At 40.7% G+C, this 15,546-nt stretch overlaps 1 protein-coding gene across 6 annotated transcripts in view; it reads left to right on the top strand.

Moving 5' to 3' along the window:
- Window positions 1-14,603, top strand: part of APP (amyloid beta precursor protein) — a 244,331-nt gene extending 229,728 nt beyond the window's left edge. For all 6 annotated transcript variants that reach the window (XM_019729863.3, XM_019729864.3, XM_019729865.3 and 3 more), the window contains 3 exons: window positions 1,050-1,150; window positions 3,965-4,111; window positions 13,386-14,603. In XM_019729863.3, the coding sequence (XP_019585422.1) occupies window positions 1,050-1,150; window positions 3,965-4,111; window positions 13,386-13,487 (350 nt within the window). In that variant the 3' untranslated portion in view covers window positions 13,488-14,603. The remainder of the gene's footprint in view (window positions 1-1,049; window positions 1,151-3,964; window positions 4,112-13,385) is intronic.
- Window positions 14,604-15,546: the final 943 nt, after the last annotated feature.

Raw genomic sequence — 15,546 nt, forward strand, 5'->3', positions numbered from 1 at the left:
CAGCGGGAACACGATGTCTCTCCTTGGGCATCTGATCTGTCCAAGGCTATAAAGTGGGAGGAGGGTTTAGGCTTATTCTGAACAGGTGCTGAACAGGTTACAGGGAAACTGATTTGTTTTCATGTAAGAAAGGTCATTCTAGTAGGCAGAGCTATCCAGAAATGGAGGCAAACTGCTATATTCCTTTTTGTTCAAGCAGCAGTTGAAAGCTGACCCTTGGTTGGGAACATGGGCGAGGAAATGATTTTGAAAGCCCTTCTCATCCTAAAATTCTGACTTTTGACACTTAAATACTGCAGTGTAGAAACTTACACTTTGTACTTTCAGTTTTTGTTTTAAAAATGACTTTGTATTTTGTTTTTAAGCTTCATATTATTATTTGAAAGATGAAATTCATTATAACAATTAGTGTAAGAATCATACACAAATTTATAGAGAAGGAAGAGTCGGTAAGTCCCAAAGAAGCATTTTTTAAAAATACGTATTGCAGCTCTTTATTCAGCAACTGAACCAGTGATATGCTCTATCTACAACTAAATCACTTAATAAATGGATTTTTACAATGCTTCACTACATCGATACATGAACATAATTTATTTGTAATTGGAACAAAGCCCCAAAGTAGCAGTTCTGTTCTACCAGATTATTAATGCTCACTTTTAGAGGCTTTTATTATTTTTTCTAAAGGAATGACAGTGCATGAAAAAGACTTAAACAATAAGTTTCTAAACAAAGCCAGCATATTCCAGGAACAAACCCTTGCCAACCCTTCAGCTAGCGTTTAACTTCTGTTTTTCCCCACATGTGTTTAAAAGCAATAGAAGCCTTAACTTCAGATTTCTTTCACCTTTAATCTTTTTTTTTTTTGTTTAAAATAGGTAGTGGTTCAGATTTAAATACAGGGTGTCATTTTTCTTGAAGAATGTCATTAATTTATTTTCATCTAACTTCAGGCCTAGAAAGAAGTTGTTAGTAACCTTTGTGTTATAACGTTTGTCAATAAAATGAATGCATTTTAATTATGGTGTAATGCTTATGGTACAATGCAGGTTCAGGGTTGACAAATATTAAGACAGAAGAGATTTCCGAAGTGAAGATGGATGCAGAGTTCCGACATGACTCGGGATATGAAGTTCATCATCAAAAACTGGTATGTAAATAATTTACCTCTTCCTGCCACTGTTTGCCAAATTACTGATTAAATCTTGTCCATCCTGTGCCAGAAATCCAGTTAAGGAAAAGATACAAACAAAAATAAAACACCTGCTTATAGAATTGTCATGAAACCATGAAGAAAAGCAGAAGAAGATCTTTATATAGAAGTGCTTTGTGTCTCAAAGGCAGCTAAGCCCACGCAGGGCTTAACGTAGAATTAATGTCGATTGTAGGAGCCATTTAAATTAACCTCCATTCTACTTTTTTTAGGAAACCAGGTTTATAATAGATTTATTTGAAGGATCAAAATCTCAAATGCATGTGAACACTCCTTGGTTTCACAAAACGCTTTTTATGACCATTCGCTTAAGTGCACGTTTGTGACTCTCCACTTGACTTCATCACGCCCTTTCATCCTTCGTTCCGGTCTTCCCCCAGCTCCCACGTGTTAAGTTCTCCTGGAGGGGTAGGATCTTGGCTGGGATATTTGGGTCTCTACCCCGGTGAGTGGAGGCAGGAGGTGAGCAGGATGTTGCCAGCAGTGCTGCTCGTTAACAGGCTGGGCAGCTTATTTTTCAGATTAAATCAACCCCCCATGCACCTTTTTTCCCCCCTAATGTTAGAATTGGAGTAAATAAAAAAGCAGCCACCTCCTTTACAGGCAACTCTAGTCCTTATATAAAAATCCTTTACCAAAAGCTTCAGATAAATCAGATCCTGCATTATGTTTGGGTTCCCTCCATTTTATCAGTAAGAACAGTAAGGGGGTTAAATAATTAAGAGGACAATTTTATTGCATGTTCAGTGGTGAACAAGAAATGGTAATAAAATCCTCATGATAATTATGCTTGAGAAGTACTCACGCTCACGAACTTATTTTCATTTTATTTTGTGTGTATGTGTGTGTCTTTTCTCTCTTTCAAGGGGAATCTGTCTTTCCAAAATTTATAAATAAAATTTGTACATCCAAGTATTAACTCCCCACAGAAATGCCTTCATAGTATGACTTATGCCTCTTTTTCCTTTTAAATAATTGGAGCAAATCAAAAACTGACTTGAGATTTAGATTTGCATTTCAACTCCCATAATCTTTTTTGTCAAAGGGCATTTAGCTTTTTGGGGCATGATTTTCATGGGCAGGTTTATCCAGTATCAGTTATTATAAAGTCAGGGGCGCTCTTGTTCTGGCTAAAGAACAAGAGCGCCCCTGACTTTATAATAACTGATACTGGATTAACTTGCCCATGTTAAAGAGGTTAAAAGGAAATCTGGGGGACCTGCTGCAAAGGTGGGGTTGGCGGGGCCCGGGCCTGAAGAAGATTAATGTGCAGATTTGCGTTTTCTGGTGCCTGTGTCATAAAAGTCCACCGCCGAAATTACACGAACTCTTGTAATGTGACAGTGACGAATGGCAGTGGCAGCAATTAGGAGAATCAGCTCCCTCTGCTGAACTAGTTGATAAGATAATGCACTATAATTAGTGCATTGAATATTACAAAATTACAGTATTTTCATAAAGACATGGGAAGATGTCCAGACTTGCATTTATTCCTGATTACCTCACACTTGTATGATTAGCTAATTAATGATTTTGCTTTTTATAAATATGTTGAGCTAGCATATTTGTTTAGAAAGGGGAATCATGATGAACAGTTTCTAATTTTGTTGCAAATACGCCATGAGTAAAACGCTTAGAAATTTGCTTTTTTTGGCTATATATTATAATTGCCTTTTCAGATTGCTAGGATGTTAGTTTTAGTTATGAAAATTGGTCATTTTACTATCAAGATTATATCACAAGAATTTTTAGGGAATTATTTTCATTAATTTATATGGCAGATGTGGTATATGTTTAGTAGTCTTTGGCCAAATGAGCTGGCATGAGATCATCTCTTTACATAACAAGATGACATGAGTTGCAGTGTGCTTTTATAGTTCCATTTAAGTAGATAAATTTGAAAAATAATGACTGGCTTTTATAAACAATATGAAGGAACATAGTACAATATATTTATCCCACTGAATAAATTTCTTTTTTACAATGGCCTCCAAATACTTTTATAATTAATGTATATAAACAGCAAATTCAAGCGACATTTTTAGTTGGGATTCTGGAGATAACATAGTAAGAAAGCATGAGTTATGTGTGACTATTAAAATTCTTACCTTGTTGCCTACTATTTCCCTTTGAAATAACTGGCTTTTATGCATTATGCTTTTTAAGGTTAATTAGTGCCCTACTGAATTACTGTGGATAAAAGTAGATAACACGACATCTCTTTTCTTCTGTTTAATTCCTTTGTTTCAGAATGCTTGTTCCTATGTATTAATGCCCCTCTAAGGAAATGAGGACATCTGTGGGTTTGAAAAGCACCTGAAGCGTAGTGACCATGCATCAGGTCTCCCATTTTTAAACCTGCTGTGCCTGGGAAAACGCTGACCTCCTTTTATAACCATGATTCGTGTCTTTACAACTTTTGATAGATCCAAGGGCTACCGTCCCACCTCTCACCAAATTTCCCACCTGTCAAAGTGTTCCAGGGGCCTCTTGGCTTCTGTTTTGCCTCTCTAGGGACACGTGGGGGAAAGTGGACTTCCTGGAACTGGGGAAGCCACACGTTGTACACTGTTCTATAGACTACAGATGTCATTCTTAGTGAGCAGAATGTGTGATTTTTTTTTTTTTCAGATAAGCATCAAATAATGGCGTGACCAGCGTAAGATACATCCTGACTATACTAAAACTTTTCACGTACCTCATGCAAATGACTCCTACACTTACAATCCCTTTTCTTGATTTGTTTTCAAGGTGTTCTTTGCAGAAGATGTGGGTTCAAACAAAGGTGCAATCATTGGACTCATGGTGGGCGGTGTTGTCATAGCAACGGTGATTGTCATCACCTTGGTGATGCTGAAGAAGAAACAGTACACGTCCATCCATCATGGTGTGGTGGAGGTAGGTAAACTTGGCAGCATGTTTGCAAGTGGGAGTTAAAGAAAGGTGACCAGGGAATGTTTTTGCTTGGCGTTAGACAAAGGGCCATCCAAGTATCTCTTCTTTGAAAAAAAAACCAAAATCCATATTCCTGCATGGAACTCAAGTTGCAGCTCTTTTCTTTGTTGTTTATTCATTCTGACTTATAAATACTATAATCAGGGCATTGAGGTTGTACACTGCTACACCAAATTCTTAAATTGGTATTGAAATATCAAAATACTATTAATGATAATGCCTGGCTTAAAATATTGTGGTGATCCTCAAACATTTAAAAGAAGAAAAAAACACAGCCAAAGTTAAGAATGAAAAAGGAAGTGGAAAGCTGCCTCTTCAAAAATTAAACCTCAACATATTTATTCCTGGATTTGTGTGTGTGTGTGTGTACGTGTGTGTGTGCATGTGTGCACATGTCTTAAATAATCTGACCTCTAACTAAAACCAGGGAATAGTAAATAATAATTTTCAATAAAGAGTCTTACCTTTCAAGTTTTGCAAAAAAATCATATTCTACCAAACAGCTGAGCAGAAAATACAAGGTTATTCATGCTGTTCAAGCTGTTAGGGTAGTTGCAGTAGAGAGGCAGAGACCAACTGGTGATGGTCATGGTTGCTGCACAGCTTTGCTTCCTTGAGACTCTCCTCAGAGGCCAGTCTGACTGACAAGAGTGTGTACAGACAAAAGCAGTGGGTCACACCAACAAAAGAGTGTAAGCGACCAGGTTCAAATATGACTTCTGAAACCCATGAGACAAAACATTGGAAAATAAAATGTACAAATAAGTTCTTTTTATGCATTTAATACAGAGGGTGCCACAGAAAATGTATACACATTTTAAGAAAGGAAAAAAAAACTGTATTAAAATTACGCTGGTGGTAACCACTTTGAGCACCTCTTGTAGTTGCAGAGGTCAAACGTGACTTGTATTCATCTTTTGTTATTGGTATATATTGGAGTATTACGATTTTAATACAGTTTTTTCCTATCTTAAAGTGTATGCATTTTTTTGTCACCCTCTATACAGTTGGTGGGAAGGGAATCTTATGGTATCTGCAGTTTCTTAATACATCTTGAGAGGTATCAGATTTTTAGGGCTAAAAGAGATCTCAGTGATCAATCAAATCGATCTTCTCATTTTATAGGTGAAAAGAGAGACCCAGACAGAAGTGTTCACCCAATGTCATACTAAGTAGGGCCAAGGTCAAAGTACACATTTCCCCACATCCTCTCCATTGTTTTTTTCCATCAGGAAAAATTCAGATATTCCCAGCAAGTTACACTTCTCACCAACCCCAAGGAAATGCGTTCCAAACCATTCTTGCTTATAGGGGAGCAGAGCAGGAGCTGTTTAAATATATTAAATTCATGGTGAAGTCATAAACCTCACTTTGTTCAGCACTTAAAATCTCCAGGCTACTTGTTTCCAGGAGCTGCTGATGGAAACTGGTTCTGTCTTGTTTTCCCTGTCCACATGGGCATGGATGTGCTCAAGAGCAGTGAAATGAATGAACCGGAAACAGGTTGCAAGATGTGAAAGAACTGAGTGATTGACAGACTAGAGTGCGATACCCTAAAATAAGCAATGACAATGCCATCAATTTTGGGGGAGGGGAATTGCTCTTTTCGTAATTGTATTTCTAAGCTTGTGTCCTTTGAAACAGCATAAGATGTATTATTGATGTATTATTATTAGCATCCGTGGATCTCATTTCTACTCAAAACGATTTTTTTAAATTTTCAATTCCATGTTTGGAGTTAAAAGTGTTTTCATACTTGAATAATTCAAAAGCCCCTTTTAATTTTCTGTAATAGAGTCCTATGTTTTATGTGCCTTGGACTGAAGAATCTATCAAGGGGCAGCTTCCTTTTCAGCAGTTAAATGTGCCTGGGTTTAGTGCCAAAAGCCTGTGCAGTGAGCCCTCCTCACTTAACATCATTGATAGGCAACTTTAAGCTAAACAACCTATCACAAAACCAGTTTTAACAATTGGCTACTTAATATAAACAAGAGCTAAGTTACTACAGCATCTCAACATTATCATGAAACCACGTTAAAGGAAACTACATTATTCGAAGACCTGCTGTATTAGTTTGTTCGGCCGCTGTAACAAAGCCACAGACTGGGTGGCTTAAACAGCAGACGTTTATTTCCTCACAGTGCTGGAGGCTGGAAGTCAGAGATCAAGTTGTCAGCAGGTTTGGTTTCTTCTGAGGCCTCTATCCTTGGCCTGGACATGGCCTCCCTGTGCCTTCACATGGTCTTCGCTCTCTGGATGTCGGTGTCCTCATCTCCTCCCCTTGTAAGGACGGTCACCAGTATTGGATTTGGGTCTACCCTTAATGACCTCATTGAACTTTAAGTACCTCTGTAAAGACCCTATTTCCCAATACAGGTGGTTAGGACTTGAACATATGAATTTCGGGGGATACAGTTGGCCCATAACGGAGCTCAGTGATGTTGGGCAGAACAGGAAGACTCTCGCAGGGTCTGTCTGCCGTGGTTGTCCATGAGACTTAGCGGGTACTTATCTGAAAGGACACGTCCCAGGTTCCTACCCCAAACCTAGGGAACCAGACTTTCCAAGTGGGACACTGGGAATCTGAGTGTTGAAATTTTTCCTTACTGAATCAGATGTGCAGTCAATTTTGAGACTCACTGATACATGGTGTTAACATTCCTTCCTTTGAGTTATCTGTCTAAGCAAACCGTAGGGAGAAGAAAATGGTCATTCTTGTCTCCAAGATAACTAGTTATCTATGGTTATGCCTTTTAGGCCTTTTTTTATAGCTACCTAGGTTAAATATTTCTTTTGGTTACCAAGAAAAGCCTCTTTGGGTTTAGAATATCAGAGAAGAAGTTGACACTTCAACACCGATTCTGAAAAAAAGGAAGTAATTTTTAACCCATCCTTGAAGGAGCAAAATTGTAAAGAGATTATTCAGCTCTTCTTTTCATACTCCCTTTGCTAGCTACTTGAGAGCAACGAGAAACATCTCTAGAGTAAGTGTCCACCTCGTTTGGTGTTTCTCAGCCTTCACTTTGTCCATTGCTGTGGTGAGCTGTGTAGAGCAGAGTTGGACCAGAACTTCATCTAAGGTGCTGTTCACCATCCCTGCCCTCAAGGTTATACTCTAGCTGGGGTGCTCGCACTTGCACACAGAGCTGCAACCCAGCCTAGGCACCTAGGCTGTCGCCCCCATCCCAGGTGATACAGAGTGTTGTGGGGGTTCAGAGTCCCATTTCTCTCAGATCCTACCAGAGTCTACACTCAATGGAAGTGATCTTCCTACAAACACTCTGCCTAGTTAGCAGGCTCTCAACACTCAAGTACCCGGAAGAAGGTGATTGCCAGCTCTGATTAACCTGCTTCATTAATGAGTAACCCTACTTCACTAAGAACAAAAACGTATAAATGCGTATTTCCAATTGTACTGGCCTATGTCTGCCAGACAGAATGTAGTCGTACTTTCCACCATCCGTGCGTGAAGAAGAAATCATGGTGAGGCCCTGGTCTCCAGGAAGCGCCTCGTTCTTAGAGGGAAAGGTTCCTATAGAAGAAGATCACAGAGATGTAGAAATGAGAACGAGCCTAGGGTTTTTATTAATAGAGTTGTTGCCAGCTGGAAATGATCAGTTGCTAGTTTGGGTTTTTAAAAAAATAAGCAATAAACATTGATTTGATGGTTTGCTTAGCCATAAGGCCAGAGATTCGTTCTGTAAGCCGTTAACCACACTATCCCAAGGAGAGGACTGCTTTATTTGTGCCTTAACCGGTGACACCGTCGCCCTTGGTTACACGGTTTCCCCAATGTGCCCACCCCCTCTGGGGGCTGAATTAGAGCCTGGCGCCAGCTAAATTATCCACCACTGCTCCTGCTTTAATAGGGTCCTGCAAAACCCACTGACCGTAGCTAGGTTCTGGTGAGTAGCTGGTGGGACTTGTCTACACTGCTTTCAGTTGACACTGGATATTTGAGAATATGTACATTGTACCTTTTTGCACTGCTCCTAAATGGAAACCTTACTTTTAATAAGGGGAGCGGAGTAGAAGGATAGGACAGATGTTGTTTAAGAGGACAAACTTGCAACAGGGAGTAAATAAGTCCTAGAGGTCTAATGCACAGTATACTGATGATAGACAGTGCTGTATTAAAATCACCAAACTTGCTAAGAGACTAGAACTTAATTATTTCAACCACTAAAAAGAAAGGATAATTCTCTAACCTGATAGAGGTACTAATTATCACTACAATGACAATCACATTACAGGGTATAAGTGTATCAAATTAGCATGTTGTACACCTTAAATTTACATAATGTTATATGTTAAATATATTTCAATTTTAAAAATTTAAGGGAGCAGAGGGAACAAATTCCCTGATTATAGGGTGGAAAAAACTTCTTTCACAGGTCTGATGACTGGAATAGAAGAAGTCTCCCCACACCCCCAGTCATCTCATGCATGATCTAAATATATAAGCAGAGAGTTGCTTATTTAGCTTTTTAATGGAGTTACAGTATATAACTTTTTCTGATGAATGTGCCCTCACACTGGTGACATTATAAAAAGACTCTGTCCTTAGGGGTCCTTTTTACCTGGCAAGTAGGTGACCCACCAGGATGGAGGTACCCACCACTGACACAGGGGTTGTAGAGCAGTTGGACAGAATGGTCAGGTGAAATGGGAGACAAACATAAGAACATGTGACAGTGGACTCACACTGCACATGGCTTGAAGCAAACGACAGGAAGAGGAATTGGAAGGCCAAAGGAAAGCATCAAAAATTATTACAAAGGCATAGCAAAGGAGTTCAGAGCCTGCCTGAAGAAGTACTCCGTGTAGGCATTAAACAGCGGAACTGCTTACAGAGAGAGGGAGTTATAATGAAGGAGATGAACGTGTACGCAGTTGAGCAGAAAACCAGGTCACTAAGAGGGGTGAGTGGAGGCTCAAACACTTGGTGGCTCTTTGCTTTGCTTTTATTTTCCTTCCCATATTACTGGCTCCTTTGATGTTCTTGTGCTCTGTCATCATTATGTACGTTTTAGTTTATCCTACCCTCCCTTCCTTACCACCTCGATGATCTGACGTGGAAAATCGTCGGGGTCGGGATTCTGTGGTTTGGTCTAACTTGGTGCCACTCATTAAAGGAACACCTATCAACACTCATCCTGCTGGGTACTATCCAGAATAAAAGTAAAATGTGTTCGCTGGCTTAGAGTACCTACACTAGAGACGACATGGGAAAACTGGAAACAGAGGAGACCCAAATAGAATTTTATCCCTATGGCGTGATAGTTGAGCTACATAAATTCCTATGGATTTAGTGAAGGGACAAATGGCTCCAAAGAGTTAAGGTCAGGGAGAAAGGAGTAGGAAGAGGACATTAGCCAAAGAGTATTCGAAAGTTCTACCCACGGCCATTAGAACAAGGCAGATCAGGCTGTGTGGACTCAGCAATGAGTGTCTCAACAGTGTGACACCAGGGTGCAGTGCAGGGGACCCCGGGGGCTCTCCTGAAGACACAGCATCGAGAGCCAGTCGAAGACTTCGAGTAGTGACTGCTGCCGTCTGCTGTTGGGAGAGGGAATATTCAGAGGACAGGAGCCTGTGTGATTTCATCTCGGTAGGGGACAGCTGTTCCTGCCCCGTGTGCAGGTGGGGATTCTGACCCTGACTTCATTGTTCTGTTATTCCTTCCAAACAAGCACCCCAAACAAGTCTCCATCTTCCCCCAGCTCTGCTTTAAGGGAAATAATACTGAGGTGCCGGTGCAGAGGCCCAGTCTGCACAGGGTCCTGATGGGCTGGCCCTCACGTGACGGCCAAGCAGTCCTGCCGCTTAGCCGCGAGTGACAGGTCGCTGAGCCCTGCTGCCGAGGAAGGCTCCCCCTTCCCCGATGCTCCCTCTTCCTTTAGTGCTCAGTTTATCCATGGACCTGAGTATTCAGTGTTTCACTGTCCTCTTTCAAGGGCTTGGGGATAAAAAGCTACAATCCAAACTCCTTGGGTGCCATTTTTGTAAAGAGAATCCTTTCTCCTGTAGCTTCCTAGCCCTCTGAGGTCTGAGGGCCAAGCCACCCACTGCAGGAAGGGCGGAACACTGGCTGCCCTCCCAGTGGCCAAAGGTAGAGGATTACAAGTACGAAAGAGGCCATGAAAAGGCGGGAACGTTAGATGCCTGGATTGCATGCCAGCCTCTGAGCCTCACATTTCTGGCAGGGCTCTCAAAAGCATTTGGCTTTGGACTTTGAAGAGGAGATAAACTATTAAATTGCCAGGTGTTCCTCGGCCCTTGATGAATGCAGATGGCTGTTGACAGCCAGTGTGAGGGTTGATGCGGCTCCTGGAGGAGATACAACTATAATATGTCAGCAATCAAGCAGCATTATGGTTTTTTTCCCTACACTCAAACAGCAGCTTTGTGCTGCGAGATATTTTTTTTTTTTTTTTTTTTTAACCTGGGTTCTTTGAAATCTCAGTTAAGAGGTGGCACAGAACAGAGAGGCCCAAGTTTCAATAGCATACTGCAGCAGACACGCTGTGTCCTGGCCAGCGACTTGGAGAGTGAGTGAAATCTCTCTGCTGGTGCTAACCTTTAATGATGGTGTTTAACTCATAAGTCCGTGGCTAATTACACAATGGCCAGTTAAAGCTAGGTGACCTCATTTGTTGACAACAGAGCAGAACAGAGGAACGGATGGGAAAGAGCTCCTGATTATTCCCATAAGGACAGTGATGCTGAATGTCCTTTTGAATAGTGTCCTCTGAGTACTGACTCTTGACAAGAGATTGTTGGTGACTTTGTTCTACGGGGAAATGCCCAGACCTGTCATTGGAAGGATTGGGGACTTGCTGCAGGAAAATGCAGGCAACTCTAACAAGATGACAGAATGTTCCGTGGATGGGAACTTCAGGACACAATAGACAGCACGAGGGAGCTGTACACCTTCCTACCCCCCTGCCTTGGGATTAGCCAAGACAGTAATTCCAGCCCATGCCCAGACAGAAAAGAACCCATCGGCCTAAGCTTTGGGGTCATACTCAGTGACCATGGGGGAACCAGATGATATTGACAAATCATTTTTTCTCTTGCAGTTTTGAGATATAATAGACATATGCATTGTATTATTAGTTTTTAGAAGTATAACATGATGGTTTGATACATGTATATATTTTGAAATGATTACCACAATAAGTTGAGTCAATACCCATCACCTCACTTTTGGGACCTGCTCCCTTAGCCACTTTCAAATACACAATACAGTGTTGTTAACAATAGTCGCCATGCTGTACGTTACATCCCCAGGACTTAATGATCGTATAACCGGAAGTTTGTACCTTTTGACCACCTTCACCCACCCCGACCTCCTGTTTCTGGCAACCACCAAACTGCATCTATGAGTTTGGGAGTTATTTTGGAGTCCATATATGATTAGTATCATATAGTTTTGTCCTTTTCTGTTTAATTTCACTAAGCATAATGCCCTCAAGGCTCATCCGTGTTGTTTCAAATGACAGTATTTCCTTTTTCTTTTTCATGGCTGAACAATATCGTGTGTGTGCATGCACATGGGCCTGCCACATTTTCCTTATCCATTCATCCACCAATGGATACCTAGGTTTTCATGTCTTGGCTATGGTGAATAATGCTGCAGGGACCATGGGAGTGCAGATATCTTTTTGATATTGTGGTTTCATTTCTTTGGATATATACCCAGAAGTGGAGTTGCTGGGTCCTATGGTGGTTCTATGTTTAGTCTATTGTGAAACCTTCATACTGTTTTCCATAGTGACTGCACCAATCCTTTAGTCTAAGTTATTGATTAGACAGTGTGGTCTAGTCATGGTGCCACATCCAGCTCCATTCCTACGCCTGGTGTCTTAGCGCCAGCACATCCGCTCTTGTGCCTTGGGTTGCAGTGGGATAGCAATGTGGGGTCAGAACCATGCTAGATTGGCTGTCAGTGAGGGGGGACTGCATAAGGAGCTGAAGGTCGCTTTGCAACACTCAGCAGTGGGGAACAGGCCTGCATTCTTCTCCTGGAAATTGTGTGGGGAGCTCAGTTTCATCATGTGCGGAATAGAAAGTATCCCTTCGAAGGAAAAACCATCTTCTGTGCATTACATCCTAACTGTTCTTTGGAAAATATGCTTCTTCGTTCTGATTAAATGTGTGTTCTCTTCATCTTCTAATGATTTTGCAGGAGAGAAATTTTTAAAGAAGAACAAAACTAAGCTTTTATTCATTCAGCAGGATTAAGTATTTCCTGTCTTCTGTGCACTGTGAGCCATACAACAAATGTACTAGAAACCTGAAGGGCCACTCCCCACAGTATAGAGATAAACACACCTTGCCCAGTGTGCAGAGAGTAAATGGACCCACACAGCTCTGTCCTGACAGTGCGGGGGCAGGAGGGTTGGGTTGGGTTGGGTTGGGGCAGAGGGAAATGGGCACAAGTTTACAACTGCTGTCCTGATCTTAGAGATAAAGCACCACATCAACAGTGAGGATCTACTTTTAAACCTTTAGCCAGATAGACTTACATAGTATGTTAGTGCTCATTTAAAAAAAAAAATCATCTGTAATCTAGAACTGCATGTCCTTCCTGCATTTTGCCTTTTTTCTGTGCCAAATAATGAACCTTTGATACACATATACCGTTATTTTAACTGAAAGATTCTCAGCTGTCATTAACATACTGAAATTAGTAAAACAGGGACAAATTAAACTAAACATGGTCCAGATTTGGATTTGAGTGTCTCCCAATATAATTTGCAGAATTTTTCTTCCTGATACTTTTGGATTTTTTTCCCTAGTTTACCACCACACTTTCAAATAAAGCAGTCTTCCATCGTGGTTTTTTTGTCTTTTATTGAGCCAACAAGGAAGAAAAAAAAATATTTTCCGCACTAGATGTATCCAGTTACTACTACTATTGAGTTAAGGAAGCAACCAATGAGCACTTTGCAAGCCCAGCCAGCACGTCAAGGTTTTTAAGCGCCACCTGGTGGCTATTTGGAGCATCTGCGTAACTGGTGGGCACAGGCGTTCAGCTCCAGATGTCGAAGTGCAGAAGAAAGAAAGGAAAATAGTGGGTGTTCTGCAATCTTGGCAAAAGAAGTGTACTGTGCGCCATATCTTCTTACAGCTTTTCCATGTGCACTTTTTAAAGATTGGGTTGCTTTTCTTTTTTTTTTTTTACTCAGTCTTTCTGGTGCTTGCTTTTCAGGTTGACGCTGCTGTGACCCCAGAAGAGCGCCACCTCTCCAAGATGCAGCAGAACGGCTACGAAAACCCAACTTACAAGTTCTTTGAGCAGATGCAGAACTAGACCACCTCCGCAGCAGCCTCTGAAGTTGGACAGCAAAACCATTGCTTCACTACCCATCGGTGTTCATTTATAGAATAATGTGGGGAAAAAAACAAGCCCTTTCGTTTTATTATTTACTCATTATCGCCTTTTGACAGCTGTGCTGTAACACAAGTAGATGCCTGAACTTGAATTAATACACAAATCAGTAATGTATTCTCTCTCTTTACATTTTGGTCTCTACACTACATTATTAATGGGTTTTGTGTACTGTAAAGAATTTAGCTGTATCAAACTAGTGCATGATTAGATTTCTCTCCTGATTATTTATCACGTAGCCCCTTAGCCCGTTGTATATTATTCTTGTGGTTGGTGACCCAATTAAGTCCTACTTGAAATATGCTTTAAGAATCGATGGGGGATGCTTCATGTGATGAACGTGGGAGTGTAGCTGCTTCTCTTGCCTAAGTATTCTTTTTCTGATCACTATGCATTTTAAAGTTAAACATTTTTAAGTATTCCAAATGATTTAGAGAATTTTTTTCCATGATTGCATTTTACTGTACAGATTGCTGCTTCTGCTATATTTGTGATATAGGAATTATGAGGATATACGTTTATTCCTTTGTGCCTGTTTTATGTGCACACATCAGGCGCTCAGAATTGAAATTTTTTTGGTCCATGGATCTTTGGATCTTTGATAAAGAAACGAATCCCTGTTCATTGTAAGCACTTTTCTTGGTGGGGGGTGGGGGGAGGGAGTGCTCTGCTGGTCTCAAATTACCAAGAATTCCCCCCCAAAATTTTCTGCAGGATGATTGTACAGTCATTGCTTATGACCATGATAGCTTTCTACACTGTATTACGTAAATAAATTAAATAAAATAATCCTGGACAAGAGTTTTCTTTCAAGAATGACAATGGACATTAAATATTCAGAGTAATTTTAGGTGGGGGAAAAGAGGCAGATTCATTTTGCTTTAACCAGTCTAAAACATTTTATTCGTGACACCAAAAATGGAAGGGGAAGGGGACAAAATCAGGGAATGGGGAAGGCATGCCTGGACAAACCCTTCTTTAAGATTTCAATTTGTATAAAATGGTGTTTTCATGTAAATAAATACATTCTTGGAGGAGCGCCATTGTTCTGGTGTGAATGATTTTATAGTGACAACCTTATGGTTATTTAGTCATCTGAAAACTAGGGAGAAACCTAATGTAATCTAATGGTGGACATCCATATTTATTGTGTCTTAGCTGCGAGTTTGAGAAGGAAATTGGGACCAACCTGCATCTCCTGGTGCTAATAAAATACTTTGTAGACCTAATTCTGTTTTATTGGGTCCAACGTACTTTGCTGATGTATCTTTTTGGTCCTCAAGTCTGTGTCTTAGTCCGTTCAGGCTGCTACTATAACAAAATCCTCGTGACTGGATGCCTTATAGACAACAGAAATTTATTTTTCAAAGTTGTGGAAACTGGAAGTCAGATCAGGGTGCCAGTAGGGTTGGGTAAGGCTCTTCCAGGTCGCAGACTTCTTATACCCTCACATTGTAGGAGTAAGGGACCTCTCCAGAACCTCTTTTATCAGGTACCAATCCCGTTCACAAGGATTTCGTCCCCCATGACATAGTCACCCCCCCAAAGGCCCCACCTCCTAATGTCATCACATTGAGCATTAAGATTTCAACATGGGAATTTGGGGGGCACATATTCAGACAGACCATGACAGTCCTGAATAAGGTATGAAGAGAAAAGTTTCAGGGAAATAAAAACATTAAGACCAGCTGGTAGTTCTATAAAGCAGGATTTCTGAACCCTGCATTATTGACATTTTGAAGGGAATAATTTCTGGGGAGTAGGGGGCTATCCTGAGCATTACAGGTTGTTGAGCAACATTCCTGGTCTCTACCCACTAGATGCAAGTGACACTTCCCAGTGATGATAATGGAAAATGTCTCCAGATATTGCCAAATGCCCCTCGGGGCAAAATCACCCTTATTTGAGAACCATTGCTCTATATTTTAAAACAATGTCATATGTACATGATTTTTACTTGAAGCCTATACAACTATTATTT

The sequence above is a fragment of the Rhinolophus sinicus genome, chromosome 17 (genome assembly GCF_057876585.1).
Source record: "Rhinolophus sinicus isolate RSI-liver-muscle chromosome 17, RSI-T2T, whole genome shotgun sequence".
NCBI classification, from domain to species: domain Eukaryota; kingdom Metazoa; phylum Chordata; class Mammalia; order Chiroptera; family Rhinolophidae; genus Rhinolophus; species Rhinolophus sinicus.